The 27,732-nt window shown below is 31.8% G+C and overlaps 2 protein-coding genes across 2 annotated transcripts; both read left to right on the top strand.

Annotated features, from left to right (window-relative positions):
• The first annotated feature begins 7,556 nt into the window (after nucleotides 1-7,556).
• LOC124945514 (histone-lysine N-methyltransferase family member SUVH2-like) lies at nucleotides 7,557-8,315 on the top strand. The gene is made up of 3 exons (XM_047485965.1): nucleotides 7,557-7,839; nucleotides 7,919-8,172; nucleotides 8,214-8,315. The coding sequence occupies exons 1-3, from the start codon at nucleotides 7,557-7,559 to the stop codon at nucleotides 8,313-8,315; spliced, it is 639 nt and encodes a 212-aa protein (XP_047341921.1).
• A 15,326-nt stretch (nucleotides 8,316-23,641) lies between these two features.
• LOC124945504 lies at nucleotides 23,642-24,472 on the top strand. The gene is made up of 2 exons (XM_047485953.1): nucleotides 23,642-23,729; nucleotides 23,832-24,472. The coding sequence occupies exons 1-2, from the start codon at nucleotides 23,642-23,644 to the stop codon at nucleotides 24,470-24,472; spliced, it is 729 nt and encodes a 242-aa protein (XP_047341909.1).
• The last annotated feature ends 3,260 nt before the right edge of the window (nucleotides 24,473-27,732 follow it).

Here is a 27,732-nt window from a genome sequence, read left to right as displayed (position 1 = left end):
TTTTATTATAATTTTTTTATTTTTTTAATATAGTTATAAAGAAAACTCTCGGTTTTTGACTTTTAAGGAAAATCGAGAGTTATTTGGAAAACTATCGGTTTTCACTTTTAAGAAAACCGAGAGTTATTTGGAATACTTTCGGTTTTTCTTGAAAGGGAAAAACGAAAGTTTTCCATATACCTCTCGGGTTTATTATAAACGAAAAAACCGAGAGTTTTTGGAAAACTTTTGGTTTTCTTGAAAGTAAAAAACTGAGAGTTGTTCATATAGAAAACTCTCGATTTTTCTTGAAGGAGAAAAACCGAGAGTTTTCTATAAAACTATCGGTTTTGACCTTTCAAGAACAACCGAGAGTTTTTTATATAACTCTCAGTTTTTCTTTCTAGTATCTAAACCGATAAGTTTATGATATATCTCGGTAAACACCCAAATATATTTTTCGAAAGTGACAATACCGACGAATGTCGAGTGTTACCCAAACTTTCGGTATTAGGTTTATACCGAGAGATTTATGGTCATTACCGAGAGATTATACTCTCGATTTAGACCCCATTTTCACCAGTGAGTCTACTAGCCTCACTTTTAAATGAAATGATTTTTCAATATAGGACATCACAAAAAATATATAAAAAGTCTCCAACTTGATTTAATTGTTGAGTTTGTAAAAATAATGTATAGGTCATCAAGTATTGCAGTGTCCCTCCAATGAGTTCTTACACATATGTTTTGTTTGTCAAGTAACTTGGATTTGTTACATTCACATATCCACCAAATTGGCTAGCTAAGATGAGTTAAGCTATTGCAAAACTTAAAAAAAAAGAGTCACTAAGGATCAAATGGGTGCATACGAGGTTTATGAAATACGAAACCAGCATCTCGACCTGCAAAATTCATGAAGGTATGAGAAGGTCTCTAAAAAAGATTCTTAAACTAAGAAGCGATATTGCAGATCTTTATGACATCCGGCTAGGGGACGGGAAATGCACTCTATTCTGGCACGACCCTTGGTTCGAAAACCAGCCTATCATCCACAAGGAGGAGTTTCAAAATACCCGCATCAAAAGGGACTGCAAAGAAACGAAAATCAGAGACATTAAAGACAGAAATTGGGACTCACTCCTTAGAAGAAATCTAGAAAGACAGAGGACACTTGATCATATAAGTAACATACAACTACATGACAAACCGGATATTCATGAATGGAAAGCTGGTGTATAACATTTGACAAGAGCGGAATGCAAGGGTATATGACAGAACCCGCAGTAGCGTTGAAGAGTTATGGAAAGATATTGTATCGGATTACAGCGCCCTCGCGGGAATGTGGACAAGAATTCTAATCACGGAGCAGAATTGGAATATCTGTAGAAACTGGAATTACAGTTTTTAAACTCACTAGAATTGAAAGCATTGTAATTAGATAATTCATTTACGTTTTTAGCTATTTAGCTTTTACTCAGAATGTTACGACTTTAAAATCATTCTAGGCTGTCTAGAATGATCTCTTAAAGTCGTGTTTTTTTCCCATTTTTGGGAATTTTTAATGAAATAACGCTAAGTCGTTTTAAAAAAAAAACCTAAAAAAGAGAAAAAAAAACAATAAAGAAGTCTAACAAAAAAATCATGAAAAGTCAATTATCAATTAAATATTAAAAGCACTTATAATAAAATTTTCTGCCATATTATTGAACAAACATATATAAATGATTGAGCTAAAAAGATATAAAAATAAAAAAGCATATACATATGAATTTTTTATAATGATCAAATGTATAAGAAGGGGCGGATATATAAGTGTCTTTCCATTATAGTGTCTTTTCATTATTTTATTTATGTAATAATAAACTAAGCATTTGACAGTTTCATGAATTTTAAGTAGTTTTTAAATTTTTTTAAATAAATATATCTTGATTCCAAAAGATAGCTAAAGAGTTTTATTATACTGTTTTGTCCATACAAAGTTGATACAATTTTTTAAGTAAAATTTACAAAAGTAAATTCAATTAGTTGAAGGGGAGAGGAACTTGCACATATTCAAATAAATCTAAAGATAGATTTTGATTTACATGCACAAATTATCTCTTTTATTGAAAAAATAAGTTATTTCTCTCTACAAAATTATGAATCTCACTAAAACATTGAGTTATAAGTCTACACATAATTATAAATATTTATAACATTATAAATATATTTAAAATTAAATTTTTTATAACAATTTTAGTATTTGGGAAAGATTTTGTAATATATTGTAGTAGAATTAGGTATAAATTTTAAACATAAAAGATAGTAAAAAAATATTGAGTTGAGTAGTAAAGAATCAAAGTAAGGAAATCGAACCATAACTGTTAGGGTGAATACAATAGGGATGAGATATTAGAGAAAAATCATAATCCTCTTTGAAACTTGCCGGCGAAATCATCCGAATTCGTTGTTGGAACTCGCCGTTCATCGTTGTGCAATCGCGTGTCGAGTAATTGTCGTGTCGTGCAATCGTTGTGCTTTTCATTCTTTGTGTCATGTTGTGTCGTGCCGTGCAATGACAAACGTCGTGTTGTGCATTCGATGTGTCGTTCAATCGACGTGTCGTGCAATTGATCTTTTTACTTTGCATAAAATATCTAATTAATTATAATTTTATAAATAAGAACTTACTTGTGTTAAATTAACCACGTGCACATTAAAGAAAATCGGAAAGAAAAGTTGTCCTGTAGTTGATCAAATTCGTCATTTGATCAAACTCCAGTATTTTATAAAAGACGTTTCCGATTTTATCTCAAAACACGGTATTTTACATATCGGTTTTATGTATGAGACGCATCGATATTTTATAACTTCGGTATTATAATAAAGCGTTTCTGGTTTTATAGAACTTCGGTATTATAATGAAGCGTTTCTGGTTTTATAGAACTTCGGTATTATAATGAAGCATTTTCGGTTTTATAGAACTTCGGTATTATAATGAAGTGTTTCCGGTTTTATAGAACTTCAGTATTTTATGGAGTGCATCCGGTTCTTATGATATCGGTATTTTATCAAGAGGCGCACCCAGTAGTTTATCAAAATCGATTTTTGGATAAATATCTCCGGTAATTTACCAATTCAGTCTTATACTAAGCGTCTCCGGTACTTTATCACTTTGACTCTACACAATGCATTTCCGTTAGTTTCCAAGTTCGGTTCTTTGGAAAAGCGCTTTCTTGTACCTGGACAATCTTATCTTCCGAAAACATTGTAATCATATAGCTTATTTAAATTTTTTCTTTTATTTAGAATGATACGACTTCAAAATCATTCTAGGCCTGTCTAGAATGATCTCTTAAACTCGTGGGTTTTTTTACGTTTTTTGAAAAATTTTAATGAAATTACGCTAAGTCGTTTTCCCCCCAAAAAAAATTCTTTTGACTAACTTAACAATTGATTCATCATACGTCTTATTCTCCTTGAAAATTCTCTAGGAAGATTGGAAGTGGATATAAAAGCAAGTGAAAAACATATATTTTATAAAAAAAAATATTTAGTGTTTAATTTATGTTTTTATAATTATATAGTAGGACATTTTTCTTGTCTATTTGTTTCTATAAGTTTATTTAATATTTTTTTTACTATATAGAAAATAAAACATATCGATCTCAATAATATTAAAAATTTACTTTAATTAAAATTAAAATAAAAAATATATATAACAATTCCAACTTATGTTTTTTGATGAAGAGAAACCATGTATTAAAAAAATATATTAATGATATATATTTACAATTATAATAAAAATATACAATAATTTTATAATATTTTGAGGGGACTTCAAATTTTGTTTTTATATGAAGAGAAACACTTGTTAAAAAAGAAAACATTAATGATTTATATTTAATATATATACGGGAGATATAATAGGCAATTCAATTAGGGTTTCAATTGTGGCCGCTTTAATATATATATATACGGGAGATATAAAAGGCAATTCAATTAGGGTTTCAATTGGTGGCGGCCGTACGACGAACGGTGGACAAGACTGGAGTCGCCGGGGCTGTGGTACTCCTGAAGCTATCTTCTTCCTAATACCTAAATCGAGTGGTATGTCTTCTTTCATGCATTTACCGATTCTGCTTCTTGACTATGTGATTTGTGTATGGATCTGGAGATTATTATTCTTGAACTACCATTATATATTATGCAAAGAATGAATATATAATATAGGTAGTTTTCTTTGGTTGCTACACTTGTTATCTAGGAAAACACAAAAGCATACCTGAAATCTTCATAATCAAATGTGTTTTCAAACAAGATAGCTCCCACGAGATGAGTAATCAATATCACTAATCAAACATTAACAAACTCCGGAAGCACCTCGAATAATTAGGAGTCTAGACTTGGTTGAAGATATTCTTATTCACTAACTCATAAAGATCCTTAGCCAAAATGAGATTCAAGTTAAGCATCAAGTATGTGAACTTGTGGAGTTAAAAAATGAGATTTGGTTGAACATTGAATATGCTTAATGTGGTTATGTATTTTCCCATTGAAGAGGATTAAGATGTGATAAGGGAGATTCATACCTCAATGAAAGATAACTTGCTTTATTAAAGGTATAATTAAATTGTGGAGTCAGAATGTTAAGCAAAGTTTGTTTTCAGAGAAAGTCAAAATTCTTAACAAGATTGAGGAGTAGTTAGAAATAGAGAGATAAATCAATGATACAGATAAATTCATATAAAATTAATGGATATCTTTAAAAAAAATTAGAAATGGATGCAAGGCCAATTTGTGCACCCAACTATCTTTGAATTTTCTTTCCTGATTTAATTTGTGCACCCAACTATCTTTGAATTTTCTTTCCTGATTTAGGTGAGAAACTTTAAATTATTGTCTCGATTTATAAGGATATCAATCAATTTTTTTTCCTTTTAAATGTTTGTTCTATATTTGTGCACCTATATCTGGTTATTTGAAGTATCTCTATATAGAAATTGTGTAGAATCTCAATTGAATTTTTAAATGCTTATTTGTTTTATGTAACATTGTATGCGAATCAATTATTTTGTTTCTAAATTTATTTAATATCGATGTGGACCCAATTATCTTTGAGTTTTTTTTGTTTTTTTTTCTGATTTTGTTTGAATTTTTTTTCTAATTTAGTTTGTAACTTATAATAATTTTATATTGTAGCTTGTATTTGCACAAAAACAGACTAAGGAAAAACCATTTCTTAAAAAAATAAAAGAAGTTATTTTATTGTTTCATTTATGTTTTAAAATTATATGATAGGAAAGTTTGAAAATACAAGTGTTACTGTAAACTTAATTAAAATTTTTGATTAGAAAGAAAAATAAAACATATCGATCTCAATAATTAGAGTGTTTACCTTCAACTTGATTCGTCTATTTCAACAATTCAATTTTGTTATCATTTTAGTAGTTTTTTCTTCCAGATTGATTTATTTTATTCTTCCCTTCAAAAGTCTTTTTTTTTAGTTAAAAATCTTGTAAAGTCACTATTTTTCAGAGAAATCTAAGTTTTGGCAAATAAATAATTGGTTTTGCACGCTTAACTTTCAGGTCAATTTCAAGAGTCAATCTTTCATTTGTCTTATAATATTGAAATCAAATTTAAACTGAGGGTAAGAAAAATGAAATTATTGATTCAATTATAAGGATGTCAATCATTTTCTTTAGTATCCTTTTAAATATACATTTTAACTTTGTGCACCTAAATCCGGTTATCTGACATCCCTCCTAGCAATGTTCTAAATGGCGGCCGAGGCGGTAGGCGGTCCAACACCGCTCCGCCTATACATGAGGCGGTCAAATTATTTAATTATTTATTATTTTTAATTTATTAATTACTAATATTAATATATATATATATATAAATTTAATAAAAAAACTCTTTATCTCCCACTATTTATTTAAATTTACATTCCAATTCATTTCTCTTCATCTCTCTTCTTCTTTTCCGTTTCTTATTTCATTCACCTCAACTCCTTGATCATTTACATCTTCTTCAATCATCTACATCTTTTTCAGCTCGTCTATATATTTATTTTTGTTAAATGTTACGATGTCAGAGAATATTAATTTGACTTTTTGGTAAAATGATAATTATAAAAAATCTTTATTATATTTATATTTAAATTTATTTATATTCAACCGCCTAGGTACCTAGCAATGTTCTAAATGGCGGCCGAGGCGGTAGGCGGTCCAACACCGCTCCGCCTATACATGAGGCGGTCAAATTATTTAATTATTTATTATTTTTAATTTATTAATTACTAATATTAATATATATATATATAAATTTAATAAAAAAACTCTTTATCTCCCACTATTTATTTAAATTTACATTCCAATTCATTTCTCTTCATCTCTCTTCTTCTTTTCCGTTTCTTATTTCATTCACCTCAACTCCTTGATCATTTACATCTTCTTCAATCATCTACATCTTTTTCAGCTCGTCTATATATTTATTTTTGTTAAATGTTACGATGTCAGAGAATATTAATTTGACTTTTTGGTAAAATGATAATTATAAAAAATCTTTATTATATTTATATTTAAATTTATTTATATTCAACCGCCTAGGTACCCGAGGCAGTAGGCAGTCACTTATCGCTCCGCCGCCACCTACCGCCATTTAGAATACTCCCTCTTAGTCATTGTATAGAAACTTAATTGAGTTTTTAAAATATTTGTATGCTTATATGTTAGGCAAAAATGCATTAAGTTGATTAAATTGATCATTGACTTTATATTTTTTTTCTCAATTTCTTTAATTTGGCTTCATTATCATTCTTTCTTTGATTTGGTCTAAAATTTGGTCGAATATCATGGAAATCATTTCTGAGTTTAGAATATAAACTTGAAATCCTTTTCAAGAGTAGTGTATTGTTTAAATGAGATTAAGAACTTCAAATTATTGGTTTAGAAGGATATCAATCATTCTCTTTGACTTCTTTTAAAAGTTTGTTATATCTTTGTGCACTTCAATCTGGTTATCTAAAATATCTCCAAATTCAAATTGTATAAAAACCCAATTCAATTTCTAAAAGCTACATTGTTTTAATTCAATAAGTTGATTAAAAAGATCATTGAATGACCATATTGTTTTGCTGCTAAGTATTTTTAGTTTAAGTTCTTTTACTATTATTATGTTATTTCAGTTTATTACTTATTTTTTGAATTTCAATTGGCTTAAACCCATCTCAACCAGCCAATTTGGTATACATATGTAACCATCTAACTTCTTGAAAAAAATAAGTTACCTAAACTATTTTCATATAACAATTCAACCACCAAATATAAGGTATATTGTTTTTCTGCTAAGTATTTTTAGTTCAAGTTATACTTCAATGGTGTTTAATAATTTAGATAAATAAAATTCAAATTTATTCTATAATAACTTGTTGATTTTCATTGACTAGATGGTACATATTTCTTGTACTTTAAATATAGCCACCAATTATATTATTTAGTTGTTTCCAAACTCCTTACGCAAATCACATTTGATTTAAAATATGTATTTAACAATATTATATTATTTAATATCACGACTGTAATGTCAATTGTATGCCTTTGTATGCCAGACCTTTTGGACATTACGGTCGTAATATTTCTGGTGGGAAGGAAAAAGTGGCGGTTCTTATATTTAACGATATAAACGGTGATATAATTGGACCAACTTTCTATCCTACATCACTAGTGCTTTATTTCCTCGTACTATTAGTTTTACAGTTGGTTGTGACTGTGTCCGTGGCTGTAATGATAATTGTGTATGTGCTTAATGGAGGTGATTTTGCATACGATAATCAGGGACATCTGGTGAGAGGAAAGCCTGTAGTAGTTGAATGCGGTCCTAGTTGTCGCTGTCATCCAAGTTGCAGAAATCGCGTATCTCAAAAAGGATTGAAATACATGTTTAAAGTTTTCAGGTCTATTGAAACGAGCTGGGGGTGCTAGATCACTGGATCTGATTCAAGCCGGGTCTTTTACATGCGAATATGCTAGAATCGTTCTCACAAAGAGGCAATCCCAGATATTCTCAATGAATGAAGGAGATAATTTGATACATCCAGATCGATTCGGTAAGAGATGGATGGAATGGGGCAATTTGTCGGGTACTATCCGTTATTGGATTTTGATCTTGATATTTCAAGATCCAGAAATCTGGCTTGCTATATCAGCCGTAGTCATAGTCCTAATATAATGGTACAATTTGTGCTATAGGACTACAACAACTTATATTATCCACGCCTTATGTTATTTGCATTGGAGACCATCCCTCCAATGCAACAGCTGACTCTTGATTATGATGTGGCTCAGACTTAGTTTTGATCATTATGGTGTGGCTCTGTCACCAGCACGTTCCGGAGCTGTTACGGCTAGCATTACAAGTTCTTATGCTTGTGTTTTGTCCTTTGATTTGTTTTCGTTATTTCTTTTGTATTCTCAAATTAGTTTGAGTTTATTGTTTTCTGTTTTGTTCTCAAATTAGTTTGAATGTCTAGTTTTATATTTTTATTGGTATTTTCCGAATGTTTAACCGTACCTATGTATTTCGGGTGATACTTTTGGTTACGCGTTGTTTTATTACTTTTTCATTATTGCATTTACTATTAAAAAAATAAAAAAATTTAAAAAATTGTTTGAGCTTTTAATCTTTGTTATGACTATTCATATTTTCATCTTTGAAGTATAAAATTATAAAGGGGTTATATCAATTTGTATTAATTTTGGTTGAACTATCAAACAATTATCATATAGAGCTATTTTCAGCAATATTTAAGATGCTAAGAATGTTGTTATCATTTCCTATTTTTAGGTCTGGCCTGGAAGGCGGTTGTATCCTTGTTTCTTATAAATATATGAATTTAACATTAATGTATCGGTATCAAATTAATTAGGTGTCTTGTTTTTCTTGACATTGTGTGAAGATTAATGTATCAATATCAGATTAATGTTTCTTTAACGTTGTGTGTCATATTGTCATGCACGTCCTAAATATGTTATTCATTGACCTATTTTTTAAGTTGGCACAGGGTCATTAAACATGCATATACATGATATTAATATACCTATAAATATATTAAAAATTAAGTTTTTTAATATATTTTTTGATATTTGTTTTATAAATAATATAATATTGAATTTATATTTTAAATAAAATGTGATTTTTAGATTTATGTGTTCTTCAGCCACTATTTTTTTTTGTTAGTGATGTATGCCTTTTAAAGAAATCGTAAAAATTCCTATTTAGTTAGATGTCTAAGAATTCATTATGATCTGATCTTATAATTGCATGACTTTGAACATTATTCATTTCTTTAAAAAGTAAAATGGTTCTTACAAGAAATCAAAAGGTGAAAATAATAGTGAAAGGGGTCGATCGGTTAAGCGCATTGTCAAATGGTCTTATTTATCAAATATATTCGTTTATCGATACAAAACTTGTGATTAAAAGATGTGTGTTTTCCAAACGATACCAATATCTTTTCATTCCTTAACGAATTTTCAATTCAGTGAGACAAAAAACCCAAACACAACTTTTTCACAAACTGTACGTATTAGTCCAATGCTATTACCCCTGGACAGATCAAAAATCTTTTCATTTATGATTAAATTTATTAGTTATTCGGATCCTCAATTTCTAGAACATATTTTCAAGTATGTATTGTCATAATATCTACAACATGTAATAATAAACATGTAAATTACTAAGATGCTTCAAGATTTCCAGCATGTAAAATATTTAAAACTTGGCTCAAACATTCTACTGGTACAAGTCTAAATTTATTCTTTTGTCTTTATATCACTCAATCTTATTGAATTTGATAGTTGAAAGACCTCCTAAAAAAGGAAAACAATTCTTGAAATATAAACTATTTCAAAACAAGTCCAGTCATTAATCCATATTTTTACTAATAGCACAAAAATATTTTGAAACTCGGTAAAAAGTCTAGTTCAAAACAAGTTAGGACTTGATTGTAGAAAAGTTAGTATTGACTAAAGATAAATAATATTTTTAACTAGCGATGTTATCTACAGTTTTAAAAATGAATGTTAAATAGTTTAGCCTTTTATATGGTTTAGCTTCACTAACCTTAATTAGTGGTCTCATTATTTTTGACAGGTTTTGATTATGGATACTTTTTTTCTTGAAGCGACCATTTCCAGCCATTCATTTTAGTAATTTAAAGCTTTTCGAGTTGAATTGTTCTACATAATTTAATGGGGTAATTTTATTTATTATCAAGTTTCTCAAGGATTCTCCCATCGCACATCTTTTAGGAATGAATATGTGGAAGGCAACACTAGTCTATCTAGCTGTTGTTCTTATAATTTCTTCAGCTTGTCTACAAACGTTAAAATTCGTTATCTACCTCCAATGTTTCATTTAATATTCAGCATCCTTAAAGTAGTGTTCAAGAAACATATACATTTATCCAATTGGATGGAAATTAAGGATGGTTAGTGATAAAGTTTAACTCAACATATTTTTCATAACAAATTTGATCAATTAACTTTTGTTCAAGCTCCAAGCAGTCAAAACCTCTTTGAGGATTCCCTAACTACTCTTGTAGGTATGACTTGAATTACCGACAGAATTAAAGTTATGCCACTCAAGATCCGACAAAAGCAAAGACGTGCTTTTGAAAATAAAACAATAACTTCTTGTGAAAGCTCTATTAATCCATGGTATAATGCTTTTGAAAAATAATTGTGCTAATATTCCACCAATTATGCTTGGATAGCAAACAACTATAAATGATCTTTTGACATTCAAAACATTCTTTGTGTAGATGGTCAGAAATAAAAAAAAAGATCATAGAAGAAGTACATGCAAGATCATGCGGCCCACACATGAATGGAATGGCTTCAGCCAAGAAGATACTCTGCCTATGATATAATTGACAAAACATAGAACAAGAATGTGTAAGTTATGTTAAATGTTGTCATCAATGTCAAATCTATGCTAATCTAAAAATACCTCGTCATCACTACTCTATAACATGTCCTCCCCTTGGCCCTTTTCTACATGGGACATTGATGTCTTTAGGAAAATCTATTCCATGCTTCAAACGGACACAAGTTTATACTCATAGAAATTGACTACTTCACCAAATGCCTTGATAAAATACTGATGAAGCCTCCTACTAATTGGTTAACGACATAGATGTAGTACAACCAATTGAAATTTATCGAGAAATATTAGATCAAATCTCGATATGATCAACTAACATTAATGGAAAATAAGAGTTTAATTCCTTTATCCAAAATCTAAGACTGATAAAAACGAATGTTAAAAACCTTCAACAAAAAGGTAAAACTCAAAAACCGTTGGACTGTTGTTTTAAAAACCGTTGATATAAGAAGGGTCAATATCAACTACTTTTAAATGATTGATATTATTTCATCTATATTAATGAATTTTAAAATGGTTGATATTGACCCACTTTATATCAACTGTTTTAAAACTATTGATATTGACCACATTTATATAACTATCAACGATTTTGGTCAATATAGAACAGGTCAATATCAACCGTTTCAAAACAATTGATATTTATTTTTTTATATATTTTTTTAACTTACAAATTTAGTTAATAATTTATAAATACTATATTTGTAAAATAAATATTAAATTTAAATTAAATTAATATTAATTTTGATATATCAATATATTTATTAATAATTAATTATAATATATATATATATAATCATAATTATTAAATAATAATAAGTAAGAAAAAAAATGTATGAGAATATATTTTAAATTTAAAAACATTATATAAATTTGAATATTAATTAATTAAATTTTAAAGTTATTTAAAAATAAAAATTATAGTATAAATATATAATTAATTAGGTAGAGCAAATTTGTCAAATATTTAAGAATTTGAAATTTTCTATTATCTCTCATTCCTATCTCTTTCTTTTCTTTGAATTATTAAAAAATTATTTTCTCTTTTCTCACATAAATATATATTTCTTTTAGTTATTAATATTTAAAAATAATAATATTATTAACTATTTATATTTTTTTATATGAATATACATTTATATAATTAATTTAAGGGTATATAATTTAGGATTTAAGGTATAAAGATTAGGGGTAATAGTTTAATATTTATGTATGTTTAGGTTTAGGATTTTTATAAGAATATATATTTATATAATTAGTTTAGGATTTAGGTTATCTTTAATTAATAATATAGTAAGTAATAATATTATTAATTTTTTATATTTTTATTTGAAAATATATTTATATAATTAGTGTAGGGTTTAGAGTATAAGAGTAAATGAAGGAGCTAGACACGCTAATGAGGAACTTCATCTAGTGCAGTAATGGGAGAGGAGGAAAGAAAATCAAAAGGAGTGCACTCTGTAAGCCTAAAGAGGAGGGAGGCATTGGCCTGAAGAACTACGTCGAGTGGAATAAGGCTCTAACCTTCAAGCATATATGGGATTGGAAAGCAAACAAGAATCATTATGGATCAAATGGGTACACACGCGATTTATGAAAAAGGAAACTAGTATCTAGACATGTAAAAATCAATGAAGGTATGAGCTGGTCAATAAAGAAAATTCTTAAACTGAGAAGTGATATTGCAGACCTTTACAATATTCGGCTAGGGGACGGGAAACGCACTATGTTCTGGCATGATTCCTAGTTTGTAAACCAACAATTATTCACAAAGAGGAGTTCAAAAATACACGTATCAGAAGGGACCGCGTAGTGGCGATAATTAGAGACGTAAAATATGGGGACTAGGACTTTCTTTTGAGAAGAAATCTAAAAGGATAGAGGATACTAGATCACATCACTCACATACAACTCCGAGACAAACTCGACGTTCATGAATGGAATGCAGAAGGCAATGGGAAGTTGTTCTCAAAGAGAATATGGAGGTAATCCGAGAAAAAGCGCAGAAAGTAGAATGAAGTTTCTCTCGTATGGTCAACCAAGATTATTTCTCGACACCAGTTCATCCTTTGGCTTGCATTCTAGAAAAGACTCAACAATCCTGACCGTATTAGTATGTATATGAACATCCCAGACGTGAGTTGTCTTATATGCAACGAAAATGAAGAAACCATCGATCACTTGTTTGAGAGCTGTAGTATAGCATTGGAAAATTGGGACAAATTTTCTAAAAGTCTGGAGCTGATCATTTTTCCGAAGGAATGAAAATAAATCAAAGAAGCAACACTAATAAAAGCTAAAGGAAACAAATTTGCAACAAACGTATTCAAGTGCAGTTTTGGAGCAGTAGTTTACAACATTTGGCAGAAATGTAATGCGAGAGTCTATGAAAGAACCTGTAGAAGTGTTGAATAATTATGGAGAGACATAGTCTCGGATTGTGGTGTAATTGCGTGAACATGGAGAAAAGTTCCAAGTATGGAGTAGAATTAGAATATCAGTAGGAATTGGAATTTACCGTTACTAAATTCATTAGAAATAAAAACATTGTAATTAGATAGTTTATTTACGTTTTTTCTTTTATTCAGAATGATACGACTTCAATATCATTCTAGGTCTGTCTAGAATGATCTCTTAAACTCTTGGGTTTTTTCTTCCATTTTTGAAAATTTTTAATGAAATGACGTTAAGTCATTTTCCCAAGAAAAAAAAATCGAGTCAACAAATGCAAGGACCGGACCCAGGTGTGGAACCCAAGACCATGCCCAGGCCAAAGTGAGATGCAAAACACCCACCACAACCGAATACAGATTTCCAAAGTCGATTAATCCACGGGAATGCTAGACGTGAATCTCTAATGCAACATCCAGTCCATCGTCTCTATATGCGCCTTTCCTCTTCTCTAGATAATCGATGAATGAGAGGGTTGCGAATACAATGAAATTAATATTTTCTTAAATTTCCAACTTAGTATTAAAGACACCATCTCACAAACAATAAAAAGCAAAATGACCACATCCACACAAAAATTTCATTATAGTCTATTAAATGTAATGTAATCAATTTAATATATGTAGATCCCTATATTAGTGGATATCAATATAATAAATATAATCAATTTAATGTATTAGGAGATCCCTAAATTAGTGGATCTCAATATTATAATCTTTTATATATAGTTTACATCTTGAAATCAAAAGAACAACTTATTGTATTCCTTTATGATATTAGAGTGTTATAAATGTTGTAAAGGAGTAATTATGATGTATGTGGCCATTTGGAGAGAATGATACCAAAATGAGGCAGGTATCTTAGTATGAGTGAGTAATGTATGAATCAAATTATTCATAGTACGGAACTGTCTCTCAGCCTTGTCGTTCTAAGACGAAGTGTGAGAAGATGAGAAGCGAAAGGTCATCCTATGCTTGGACACAAATTCCCTAAATGAATGATTATCAAATTCCCTCCCATTATCACATTGAAAAGATTTTATATCCCTCTCAAATTGGGTTTTGACGAGTGTCTGGAATTGAAAGAAAGCATTACACACTTGGTATTTATGAAATAAAGGGAAAGTCCACAAAAAAGATGAAAAGTCATCGAGAAACAAAATATTTATGGCCCACAGAACTTAACACATGAGACGTCCATATATCATTATGAATAATGTCAAATTGTAACTAAGAAATCGAAGTAGAAACCTTAAACGGCAAACGAACATGTTTTCCAATGAACACAAAGGACAAATATGAGAAACATGTTGTTTATTACAATGAATTAATTTATTTAATCTAAAAGATTAAAAACTAGAGTTGCTGAGATAACCTAGGTGACTATGCCACGAGGATGGCAACAAAGCAGCAAAAGTAGAAGATTACACTTGATTCCCAGTTGTGACTGGATATAGATCTCCCCGACTATCACATCTCAGTAAACGTCCCCGTCCAAAATCTTTAACAGAAAATCTATAAGGATCAAACTCAACAGACACAGAATTATCCATAGTAAATTTATAAACATAAACTAAAATTTTAACAAGAGTATGAGCAAGGAAAATATTATTTAAGGTAAGTTTATGATTCGAAGAAGAAATAGTGGTATGCCCAATACCCAAAAATGGAATCGTATTACCATTACTTACAAGAATATCATGTTTAATGCTTCAATTAAAATAAGATGAGAAAGAGTACATTATTGAGATATCATGTAGGACATCGCACTAGTGTCCATGTATCATGTCGGAGTAGGAGATGTAATACCAATTGTATACATAGCCGCTTCAATGTCCATCAGAGTTGGTGGAGGCTGAGCCATTTATGATTACGAACGCAGGCCAAAGATAGCCGACTACTATTGTGGCGTCAATGGACGAGAGATGGAAGGAGTTCTCTTCTGTTGAGCCGTTGGATACGAGAATGGAGGAGAAGCCCATGGCCATTGTCAAGACAATGATGGTCGTCCTGAATGACCAGCCTATTGTTGAGGCCAGGGAGAAGGAGGTTGACTTTGAACTTGGTGCTTTGTTGAGGCCAGGAGAAGTAGGATGGCTTTGTACTTGGTGTTGTGACTTCCTCTATCGACCCCCATTAGATGAGCCCTTCTTATTTGGTTTGTGTCGAGATCCTCACAATGATATACATTGTGACCCATTTGTCCCAGACGCGTCAGAGACAAGAAGCAACACCCGACGTCAGTGCCGAACTAAAAGCCACCCATTTCGCCAAGCTAGATTCCTCAAAAATCAACATGGATTGCGCTTGGTAGAACTAAGGCAAAAGATCACTCTGTCAGAGTAATATTGCCACCTTATTGTATGCCTCCACTTGGGCCGCGACCAACTACAATACAAGGCAGTCGTTCGAGACTAGGCTACCTATGCCCTTCAACTAATCGGTCGGGACTTTGAGACGTTGATAATAAGTCGATACCCTAAGAAAATATGCCATGATGGTGGTGGAAAAATCTTGCTCGAAGGAAATTGCACGAGAATCTCAGTTATCTTGAAAAATATCATGTATCCGTGTCTAGGCTTGCTCGACGGTAGAGTCTAGTTCCAAGATCATGTGAGATTATGGCATATATCAAATAAAGGACAATGACATCGAGAGTTAGGCACGTATCTTTCTCTTCATTCGTCGATGGCAACGGTAGAACAAGTTCCAACGGGATGATGTGATGAAGGACCCGATGAGAACGGATATGAATCTTGAATAATTCTGCCCATGTCTTGTATTGAACGTTTTCCAACTTAAGAATAATAGAGATATGATTCTTGATATTGGAAACGAAAAGGGTAGGGTAGAATCTTTGTTGTTACTCGTCATTGAAAAAGAAAAGTGATTGAAGAGAAGATAAATAGAAGATGAACATAGAAGAGTTATTAAAGAGAAGATAGTAGAAATGGACCATTATGCTAGGGCGCAATGGAAGAGAGAAGAGAGAAAAATGTATGACCATTTACGTATGTTTGGGTGTTTATGTTACCCTCTATTTTCATCCACGACGATTCATAAATTTCTTCCACGTTCTACCCCATGTGTCTTTCTTGGATACCCACCGAATCACTAGGGCTATAAATGTTTTGACATATCAAATGATAAAATCATTATTTGTCGTCACGTCATCTTTGATGATCCTCCATCACCATATGTGATTCATCATCAGTATACACTTTCATCTCTAAGCCATCCCCCTCCCCCTTTTCTCTTCGACAAGTCACTCAAAGTTAACGGGTTGTTTCGGCCCAAACATACTTTTACCTCTTAACCATGTAGCTTCCTTAGGATATGGACTAGAAGTTATCCATGCTAGAAAGACGTGGGAGTTGGTTCCCCGTCCAAGTGATGTTAATATTATTCGTTCTTTATGGGTATTTATTCATAAAGACCGTGTTGATGGCTCTTTTTAGATGCATAAAGTCCATCTTGTAGGTGATAGAAAAACTCAATAGGTTGGTGTTGATTGTGGGGAGAATTTCAATCTTGTTTTCAAACCTCCACAATTCGGTTAGTTCTTAGTCTTACCGTATCGAAGAAATGATCAATTCACCAACTTGAAGTAAATAATGATTTCTCCATGGTACTTTTGATGATGTTCTATACATGCATCAGCCTCTTGGGTAAAGAGATTCCTCATTTCAGATATCTCACGCGGTCAGGTTCGAGTTCTTCGTGTCCCGTCTTTCTTTCAACTTGCAGATATCTTCACGAAGGGACTTTTGAGAGTTATTTTTGAAAAATTTCGATCCATTCTCAGCATACATCGCCCACCTGGTTCGATTGCGAGGTGTAATAAATGTAATGTAATCAATTTAATATATTGGAGATCCATAAATTGGTCGATCTCAATATAATAAATATAATCAATTTAATATATCGGAGATCCATATATGAGTGGATTTCAATATTATAATCTGGTATATATAGTTTACATCTTGGAATGAAAATAACAACGAATTGTATTCCTTTATAGCAGCGATACAGTCAACTTTGAATTGAAGAAAGCATAGGCCCAACGACAAGTCCTCAATCAATCACCATAGTAATCCGATTTCATCGCAGTAAATCCTACACCGAAATCACCAAAAATTAAAATATGTATAATATCATATTTTTATATTTATTTTGTATAATAGGTTAATTTTCTCTCTCTCCATATTATAAATAATTAATAATATATTATTTTTTTCTCTCTCCATATTATATAATAATATATTATTTTTTCTCACTCCATATTATATATAATATAATAATACACTAATTTTTCTTTCTATATTACAATTTATAAGTATTTTATTATTTTTTATACCATTTTTAATCCTTAATATTAAGCTTATTTATTCCTTTTATATCATCTTCATGTTTACAAGAAAGATGGTGAAAATCATATTTGAGGTTACATTTTAATACCCTTAAATTTATTTACATCGTTTCGACATCGGTTCGAGTAATTTGAACGATACAGAAAAATTCTTTGATTTTTATTTAATGAAAAATTAAAAAATCAGTGAAGAGAAATTGTTGAAGATATGTACTAAATTATAAAATTTCTGAAAACACAACCAACAAATGGACATTGATGGTGCTGATTTATTTAAAGTGCTTAGTAATTACAAAACAATGCTATCAAGAGAAGTAAAATAAATTGATATCCTTAATGATGTCAATTAAAAAAAAGTACTTGTAATTTTGCCACAAAAATTGAAAATTATTATGGTATATTGTTTGGTTTACAACTTATTATATTAATATTTTTTATATATATTTTGAAATAATTTTTTATATATATTTTGAAATATTTTTTTGTACTAGTTAATATTAATATATATTTAATATGTTTTGGATAGAAAAATATAATTATTATATTTATTTTAATTTTATGGGGTCACAAAATTAAAATTTGCGTTGAATCTCCCAACTATTGGGCCCATCCTTCCCGACCAAGAAGAAGATTGTTGATGGTTGTTATCCTCTTGCAATGACCATTTAGCGACGCATGCTGCTGCTTCCTTCTTCAAACAACCAGCTCTTTGTCCCATATAGCTACGCTTTTGGCCCTTTGGCCCAAATCCTCCTTTCCTTTATATTTTATTTTGGGTTTTGTTGGTTTGCATGTTTTAAGTTTGAGTTTTGCTTGGTTCTAAGTTTGTCTCAAAATCAAAACTCAACATAAAAATTTAACAAAATTAAAATATAAAAGTATAAAACCTAAAAAACAAAATATTAAAATACATTAAATAAAAAAAATAATTATTTCTCCAAGAGTTTGCCTAAACTCTAAAATCTAAACACATTACTGAATTATGTATAAATATTTTATTTTGTATAAACACTCACCTAAAATTTTAAAATTAGTAGACTTGAGATAAACCATAACATTAGGAATAGCTATGGGTCAGATGAGTACCCTCGAGGTTCATCAAAAAAGAAATCAACATCTAGACATGCCAAGATCAGAATGGAGATGTCGTGGTCCCTTAAAAAGATTTTGAATCTTAGAGACTGTGCAGGCAAGATAATCAACATTCAAATTGGAAACAGTAATGGTACTCTATTCTGGCATGACCCCTAGTTCGAAAATAGACCCATAATTCATAAATGTGTCTTTATCATCACTCAAATCAAGCGGATATGTCAATTGACCACAGTTCCACAAGTTAAGAGCGCAGATTGGAACGACCTTCTTAGGACTATTCCAGAAGGTGCGAGAATTCTTGATTATCAAATTCCCTAAATGAATGATTATCAAATTCCCTCCCATTATCACATTTAAAAGATTTTATATCCCTCTCAAATTGGGTTTTGACGAGTGTCTGGAATTGCAAGAAAGCATTACACACTTGGGATTTATGAAATAAAGGGAAAGTCCACAAAAAAGATGAAAAGTCATCGAGAAACAAAATATTTATGGCCCACAGAACTTAACACATGAGACGTCCATATATCATTATGAATAATGTCAAATTGTAACAAAGAAATCGAAGTAGAAACCTTAAACGGCAAACGAACATGTTTTCCAATGAACACAAAGGACAAATATGAGAAACATGTTGTTTATTACAATGAATTAATTTATTTAATCTAAAAGATTCAAAACTAGAGTTGCTGAGATAACCTAGGTGACTATGCCACGAGGATGGCAACAAAGCAGCAAAAGTAGAAGATTACACTTGATTCCCAGTTGTGACTGGATATAGATCTCCCCGACTATCACATCTCAGTAAACGTCCCCGTCCAAAATCTTTAACAGAAAATCTATAAGAATCAAACTCAACAGACACAGAATTATCCATAGTAAATTTATAAACATAAACTAAAATTTTAACAAGAGTATGAGCAAGGAAAATATTATTTAAGGTAAGTTTATGATTCGAAGAAGAAATAGTGGTATGCCCAATACCCAAAAATGGAATCGTATTACCATTACTTACAAGAATATCATGTTTAATGCTTCAATTAAAATAAGATGAGAAAGAGTACATTATTGAGATATCATGTGGGACATCGCACTAGTGTTCATGTATCATGTCGGATTAGGAGATGTAATACCAATTGTATACATAGCCGCTTCAATGTCCATCAGAGTTGGTGGAGGCTGAGCCATTTATGATTACGAACGCAGGCCAAAGATAGCCGACTACTATTGTGGCGTCAATGGACGAGAGATGGAAGGAGTTCTCTTCCGTTGAGCCGTTGGATACGGGAATGGAGGAGAAGCCCATGGCAATTGTCAAGACAATGATGGTCGTCCTGAATGACCAGCCCATTGTTGAGGCCAGGGAGAAGGAGGTTGACTTTGAACTTGTTGCTTTGTTGAGGCCAGGAGAAGGAGGATGGCTTTGTACTTGGTGTTGTGACTTCCTCTATCGACCCCCATTAGATGAGCCCTTCTTATTTGGTTTCCGTCGAGATCCTCACAATGATATACATTGTGACCCATTTGTCCCAGACGCGTTAGAGACAAGAGCAACACCCGACGTCGGTGCCGAACTAAAAGCCACCCATTTCGCCAAGCTAGATTCCTCAAAAATCAACATGGATTGCGCTTGGTAGAACTAAGGCAAAGGATCACTCTGTTAGAGTAATATTGCCACCTTATTGTATGCCTCCACTTGGGCCGCGACCAACTACAATACAATGCAGTCGTTCGAGACTAGGCTACCTATGCCCTTCAACTAATCGGTCGGGACTTTGAGACGTTGATAATAAGTCGATACCCTAAGAAAATATGCCATGATGGTGGTGGAAAAATCTTGCTCGAAGGAAATTGCACGAGAATCTCAGTTATCTTGAAAAATATCATGTATCCGTGTCTAGGCTTGCTCGACGGTAGAGTCTAGTTCCAAGATCATGTGAGATTATGGCATAGATCAAATAAAGGATAATGACATCAAGAGTTAGGCACGTATCTTTCTCTTCATTCGTCGATGGCAACGGTAGAACAAGTTCCAACGGGATGATGTGATGAAGGACCCGATGAGAACGGACATGAATCTTGAATAATTCTGCCCATGTCTTGTATTGAACGTTTTTCAACTTAAGAATAATAGAGATATGATTCTTGATATTGGAAACGAAAAGGGTCGGGTAGAATCTTTGTTGTTACTCGTCATTGAAAAAGAAAAGTGATTGAAGAGAAGATAAATAGAAGATGAACATAGAAGAGTGATTAAAGAGAAGATAGTAGAAATGGACCATTATGCTAGGGCGCAATGGAAGAGAGAAGAGAGAAAAATGTATGACCATTTACGTATGTTTGGGTGTTTATGTTACCCTCTATTTTCATCCACGACGATTCATAAATTTCTTCCACGTTCTACCCCATGTGTCTTTCTTGGATACCCACCGAATCACTAGGGCTATAAATGTTTTGACATATCAAATGATAAAATCATTATTTGTCGTCACGTCATCTTTGATGATCCTCCATCACCATATGTGATTCATCATCAGTATACACTTTCATCTCTAAGCCATTCCCCTCCCCCTTTTCTCTTCGACTAGTCACTCAAAGTTAACGGGTTGTTTCGGCCTTAACATACTTTTACCTCTTAACCATGTAGCTTCCTTAGGATATGGACTAGAAGTTATCCATGCTAGAAAGACGTGGGAGTTGGTTCCCCGTCCAAGTGATGTTAATATTATTCGTTCTTTATGTGTATTTACTCATAAAGACCGTGTTGATGGCTCTTTTTAGATGCATAAAGTCCATCTTGTAGGTGATAGAAAAACTCAATAGGTTGGTGTTGATTGTGGGGAGAATTTCAGTCTTGTTTTCAAACCTCCACAATTCGGTTAGTTCTTAGTCTTACCGTATAGAAGAAATGATCAATTCACTAACTTGATGTAATTAATGATTTCTCCATGGTACTTTTGATGATGTTCTATACATGCATCAGCCTCTTGGGTTAAGAGATTCCTCATTTCGGATATCTCACGCGGTCAGGTTCGAGTTCTTCGTGTCCCGTCTTTCTTTCAACTTGCAGATATCTTCACGAAGGGACTTTTGAGAGTTATTTTTGAAAAATTTCGATCCATTCTCAGCATACATCGCCCACCTGGTTCGATTGCGAGGTGTAATAAATGTAATGTAATCAATTTAATATATTGGAGATGGTCGATCTCAATATAATAAATATAATCAATTTAATATATCGGAGATCCCTATATGAGTGGATTTCAATATTATAATCTGGTATATATAGTTTACATCTTGGAATGAAAATAACAACGAATTGTATTCCTTTATAGCAGCGATACAGTCAACTTTGAATTGAAGAAAGCATAGGCCCAACGACAAGTCCTCAATCAATCACCATAGTAATCCGATTTCATCGCAGTAAATCCTACACCGAAATCACCAAAAATTAAAATATGTATAATATCATATTTTTATATTTATTTTGTATAATAGGTTAATTTTCTCTCTCTCCATATTATAAATAATAATATATTATTTTTTTCTCTCTCCATGTTATATAATAATATATTATTTTTTCTCACTCAATATTATATATAATATAATAATACACTAACTTTTCTTTCTATATTACAATTTATAAGTATTTTATTATTTTTTATACCATTTTTAATCCTTAATATTAAGCTTATTTATTCCTTTTATATCATCTTCATGTTTACAAGAAAGATGGTGAAAATCATATTTGAGGTTACATTTTAATACCCTTAAATTTATTTACATCGCTTCGAGATCGGTTCGAGTAATTTGAACGATACAGAAAAATTCTTTGATTTTTATTTAATGAAAAATTAAAAAATCAGTGAAGAGAAATTGTTGAAGATATGTACTAAATTATAAAATTTCTGAAAACACAACCAACAAATGGACATTGATGGTGCTGATTTATTTAAAGTGCTTAGTAATTACAAGACAATGCTATCAAGAGAAGTAAAATAAATTGATATCCTTAATGATGTCAATTAAAAAAAAGTACTTGTAATTTTGCCACAAAAATTGAAAATTATTATGGTATATTGTTTGGTTTAAAACTTGTTATATTAATATTTTTTATATATATTTTGAAATAATTTTTTATATATATTTTGAAATATTTTTTTATACTAGTTAATATTAATATATATTTAATATGTTTTGGATAGAAATATATAATTATTATATTTATTTTAATTTTATGGGGTCACAAAATTAAAATTTGCGTTGAATCTGCCAACTATTGGGGCCGTCCTTCCCGACCAAGAAGAAGATTGTTGATGGTTGTTATCCTCTTGCAATGACCATTTAGCGACGCATGCTGCTGCTTCCTTCTTCAAACAACCAGCTCTTTGTCCCATATAGCTACGCTTTTGGCCCTTTGGCCCAAATCCTCCTTTCCTTTATATTTTATTTTGGGTTTTGTTGGTTTGCATGTTTTAAGTTTGAGTTTTGCTTGGTTCTAAGTTTGTCTCAAAATCAAAACTCAACATAAAAATTTAACAAAATTAAAATATAAAAGTATAAAACCTAAAAAACAAAATATAAAAATACATTAAATAAAAAAAATAATTATTTCTCCAAGAGTTTGCCTAAACTCTAAAATCTAAACACATTACTGAATTATGTATAAATATTTTATTTTGTATAAACACTCACCTAAAATTTTAAAAGTAGTAGACTTGAGATAAACCATAACATTAGGAATAGCTATGGGTCAGATGAGTACCCTCGAGGTTCATCAAAAAAGAAATCAACATCTAGACATGCCAAGATCAGAATGGAGATGACGTGGTCCCTTAAAAAGATTTTGAATCTTAGAGACTGTACAAGCAAGATAATCAACATTCAAATTGGAAACAGTAATGGTACTCTATTCTGGCATGACCCCTAGTTCGAAAATAGACCCATAATTCATAAATGTGTCTTTATCATCACTCAAATCAAGCGGATATGTCAATTGACCACAGTTCCACAAGTTAAGAGCGCAGATTGGAACGACCTTCTTAGGACTATTCCAGAAGGTGCGAGAATTCTTGATGCACTCTCATCCTATCAACTGAATAACCATGAGGATGCTCGTATTTGGAGTGTCAAAAACAATGGCAAGTTCGACTCAGGGTCTGCATGGGATTTTGTTCGTGATAATGGGAACCTTGTCCCATGGTCCCACTTAGTGTGGTCTACCAAAGTGATCCCCATACACCAATTCATTTTATGGCTCGCCTTTCGCGAGAGACTCTATAACCGTGATTGGATCAAAAAGAACATGAGCATCCCGGATCCTAATTGCCTCATTTTGTTGAGAAATGAGGAGACCTTTGAACACTTCCTTAGGTACTTCCCTTTCGTCTCCTTGCTTTGGCGCATATTCTCTGTATCAATGAGTCTCCTCAGCTTCCCAAATGAATGGACCGACATCAAGGAACTCGCCATAAAAAAGACCAAGGGAAATGACTTCAGCTCCAATACCTTCAAGAGTTTCTTCGCCAACATTATTTATCACATTTGGATGGAGAGGAACACTAGAGTCTTCTCAGGAGTCCGCAACAATTCGGACACAGTATGGAACAATATTATCATAGATGACAACTTTCTCATCCAAACGTAGAGGCGTATTCCCACATGTGAGAAGAATTTGTGTCCATAGTAAATTTATAAACATAAACTAAAATTTTAACAAGAGTATGAGCAGGGAAAATATTATTTAAGGTAAGTTTATGATTCGAAGAAGAAATAGTGGTATGCCCAATACCCAAAAATGGAATCGTATTACCATTACTTACAAGAATATCATGTTTAATGCTTGAATTAAAATAAGATGAGAGAGAGTACATTATTGAGATATCATGTGGGACGTCGCACTAGTGTCCATGTATCATGTCGAATTAGGAGATGTAATACCAATTGTATACATAGCCGCATCAATGTCCATCAGAATTGGTGGAGGCTGAGCCATTTATGATTACGAACGCGGGCCAAAGATAGTCGACTACTATTGTGGCGTCAATGGACGAGAGATGGAAGGAGTTCTCTTCCGTTGAGCCGTTGGATACGGGCATGGAGGAGAAGCCCATGGCCATTGTCAAGACAATGATGGTCGTCCTAAATGACCAGCCCATTGTTGAGGCCAAGGAGAAGGAGGTTGACTTTGGACTTGGTGCTTTGTTGAGGCCAGGAGAAGGAGGATGGCTTTGTACTTGGTGTTGTGACTTCCCCTATCGACCCCCATTAGATGAGCCCTTCTTATTTGGTTTCTGCCGAGATCCTAAGATAGTAAGGAATTATGTATCAACTGAGATTTGATAGTTGTTTAGCTATGTAACATAAATATGTATCCAATGGGAATAAACCTATACTATTTTTTAAAACAACCATTTAAGGATGTTAAGTAGTAAATAAAACATCATATTCAAATAAAAAGATTAAAAAAATGAAGAATAACAACAACAAATAGGAAAAAGGTGTTACCTCCCATAATTTATTTCCAACCAGATCTTCAGCTAGAGAATGCCTAAATAAGTAGGAAATAACATCAATCCTTCCACTATACCCATTTGGTAAATTCAACTCCAAAAGCTTCAAATTATATAAATTGAAGTGGGTATTTGAAAGGGTAAATTAAACAACTAAATAATTAAGCCTCACTTGGTTGTGGAATTGTTAAATGAAAATAGTTTAGGTAATCATTTTAATCAACTGAATGCATTCTTACAAATAAGGGAACTTTTAGAAAATCACTTTATTTTCAAGACAATTTCTATTTGGAGAGAATTTAGATAAGCGGATCTAAGTGAACAAATATAAAACAAAAATTTAAACAAAACTAAAGAGAATGATTGATATCCTAATAATTGAATAAATAATTTCAAATTTTTTAACCTCGTACAAAGATTACACTAGCCTCGAAAAGAATTTCAATGATTTATGACTAAATCAAAAAACGAATGATCTTGAGACAGATGAAAGAAATTTATCAACAACATAATGTAAAGTCAATAACCATTTGAATCAACTTAATGCATTCTTGATTCACATTCAAGGTCACATAAAACAAATACACATTTAGAAATTCAATTGAGTTTCTATAAAATTTATATGAAGATGGACTTCTATAACTAGATCTAGGTACACAAAGATAGAACAAACATTTAAAATGAAACAAAAGAGAATGATTGGTATCCTTATAAACAATCCATAATATCCTCACAAAAACATCTATTTTTCATAATAATAAAATCAGCATTTCATGCACATTTCCAAAAGCTACCTTCGAATTATGGGCTTCCAAAGTATTAATCCTCCAACTACAACATCTCATATCAATCATTGTTTTTGAGGCCTTCTATTACTATTATTAATTTCAAGCCAAAATCATTCCAATAATTATGTAAACTCTTTATATTTTAGGATCTTAAACTTGAAGCTACAACTTTCAAATTTTAAAATATAAGAGATCAATCTAAAACATATTTTCTATTATTATTATTATTATATTAACACTGGTGAAAAAGGGGTCAAAACCGAGAGTTAAAACTCTCGGTTTTGACCCTATAACTTTCGGTGAAGACACCTTACCGAAGGTTTTAGTTACTCTCGCCATCCCTCGGTATTGACTCTCTCGGGACTTCCATAAAGAGAAAAACCGAGAGTTATATGAAAACTTTCGGGTTTTTCTTTTTGCGGAAAACCGAGGGTTTTACAAAGACCTTTCAGTTTTTCTATTTGTGGAAAAACCGAGGGTTTTACAAAGATCTTTCGGTTTTCCTCTTTTGTGGAAAAACCGAGGGTTTTACAAAGACCTTTCGGTTTTCCTCTTTTTACAAATAACTTTCGGTTTTTCTCTGTGTGGAAAAACCGAGGGTTTTGCAAAGAACTTTCGGTTTTTCTCTATGTGGGAAAACCGTGAGTTATTTACAAAACTTTCGGTTTTCCTCTTCGGTTAAAAACCGAAAGTTATTTACAAAACTTTCGGTTTTCCTCTTCGGGTAAAAACCGAGAGTTTTCCAATAACTCTCGGTTTTCTCCTTTTCAAGAAAACCGAAAGTTATATGAAAACTCTCGGTTTTTACCCGAAGAGGAAAACCGAAAGTTTTGTACATAACTCTCGGTTTTCCTCTTTTGGATAAAAACCGAGGGTTTGTCATATAACTCTCGGTTTTCTCTTTGGCTAAAAACCGAGAGTTTTCTAATATCTCTCGTTTTTTCCAAAAAGAGAAAAACCGAGAGATTTCAATATTACTTTCGTTTTTTTCCTCTAAATTTTTAAAAATGTGCGGATTATTTTGCTCGCAACCAAAACCTGTTTAGCCAAACCAATATATTAATGATAAAAGAAATGCAGCATACATTAAACGATCACATTAATTGATCATGAACATTACAAAATTCGAAACCAAACTAATATTCCGAACAATCTGTTATAAATTCAACCTATAATGAAAACATGTTTTGAATCGAAACAACCTTAGCTTGTGGGGGGAGGAGGTGGTTGTTGCCTCATATATAATTCGATTCTCTCCATTCTTGCGTTCATCTCTGACTTCTCCCTCTCCATTTTTGCGGTAATCTCTAACTTCTCCCGCTCCATTCTTTCCACAATTTCTTGCTTTTCTGATTGCAATTCTTCCATTTTGCGCCTTCTTTCTTCATCTCTCTTCTCCAGTTCCTCCAGCTTGAGCTTCATTATTTGATTCTCTTCTAACAATCGCTCATTGTTTCGCTGTGAACTGTTTCCACTACGACGATCCTCACGAAAGTGTGTGGGCCGGACGCCTGATCCCATTCCGAACACTACCCCGTGTTTTTGTTGTCCGAACACCCTCTCCGTCAATTCAAAATCCGATATTCCCGGTTCGTTACTAACAACCT

Source organism: Impatiens glandulifera, chromosome 1, assembly GCF_907164915.1.
Source record: "Impatiens glandulifera chromosome 1, dImpGla2.1, whole genome shotgun sequence".
Lineage (NCBI taxonomy): Eukaryota > Viridiplantae > Streptophyta > Magnoliopsida > Ericales > Balsaminaceae > Impatiens > Impatiens glandulifera.
Note: the sequence above shows the minus strand (reverse complement) of the source record. Positions and strands in the feature narration are given on the sequence as shown.

Coding starts and splice junctions, on each gene's coding strand:
- LOC124945514 (XM_047485965.1), top strand. CDS start 7,557: ATGCCTTTGTATGCCAGACCTTTTGGACATTACGGTCGTAATATTTCT. Junction 7,840..7,918: donor GCCTGTAGTAGTTGAATGCG/GTCCTAGTTGTC, acceptor TAAAGTTTTCAG/GTCTATTGAAACGAGCTGGG. Junction 8,173..8,213: donor TCTGGCTTGCTATATCAGCC/GTAGTCATAGTC, acceptor TTTGTGCTATAG/GACTACAACAACTTATATTA.
- LOC124945504 (XM_047485953.1), top strand. CDS start 23,642: ATGGAGATGACGTGGTCCCTTAAAAAGATTTTGAATCTTAGAGACTGT. Junction 23,730..23,831: donor TCAAATTGGAAACAGTAATG/GTACTCTATTCT, acceptor AATTGACCACAG/TTCCACAAGTTAAGAGCGCA.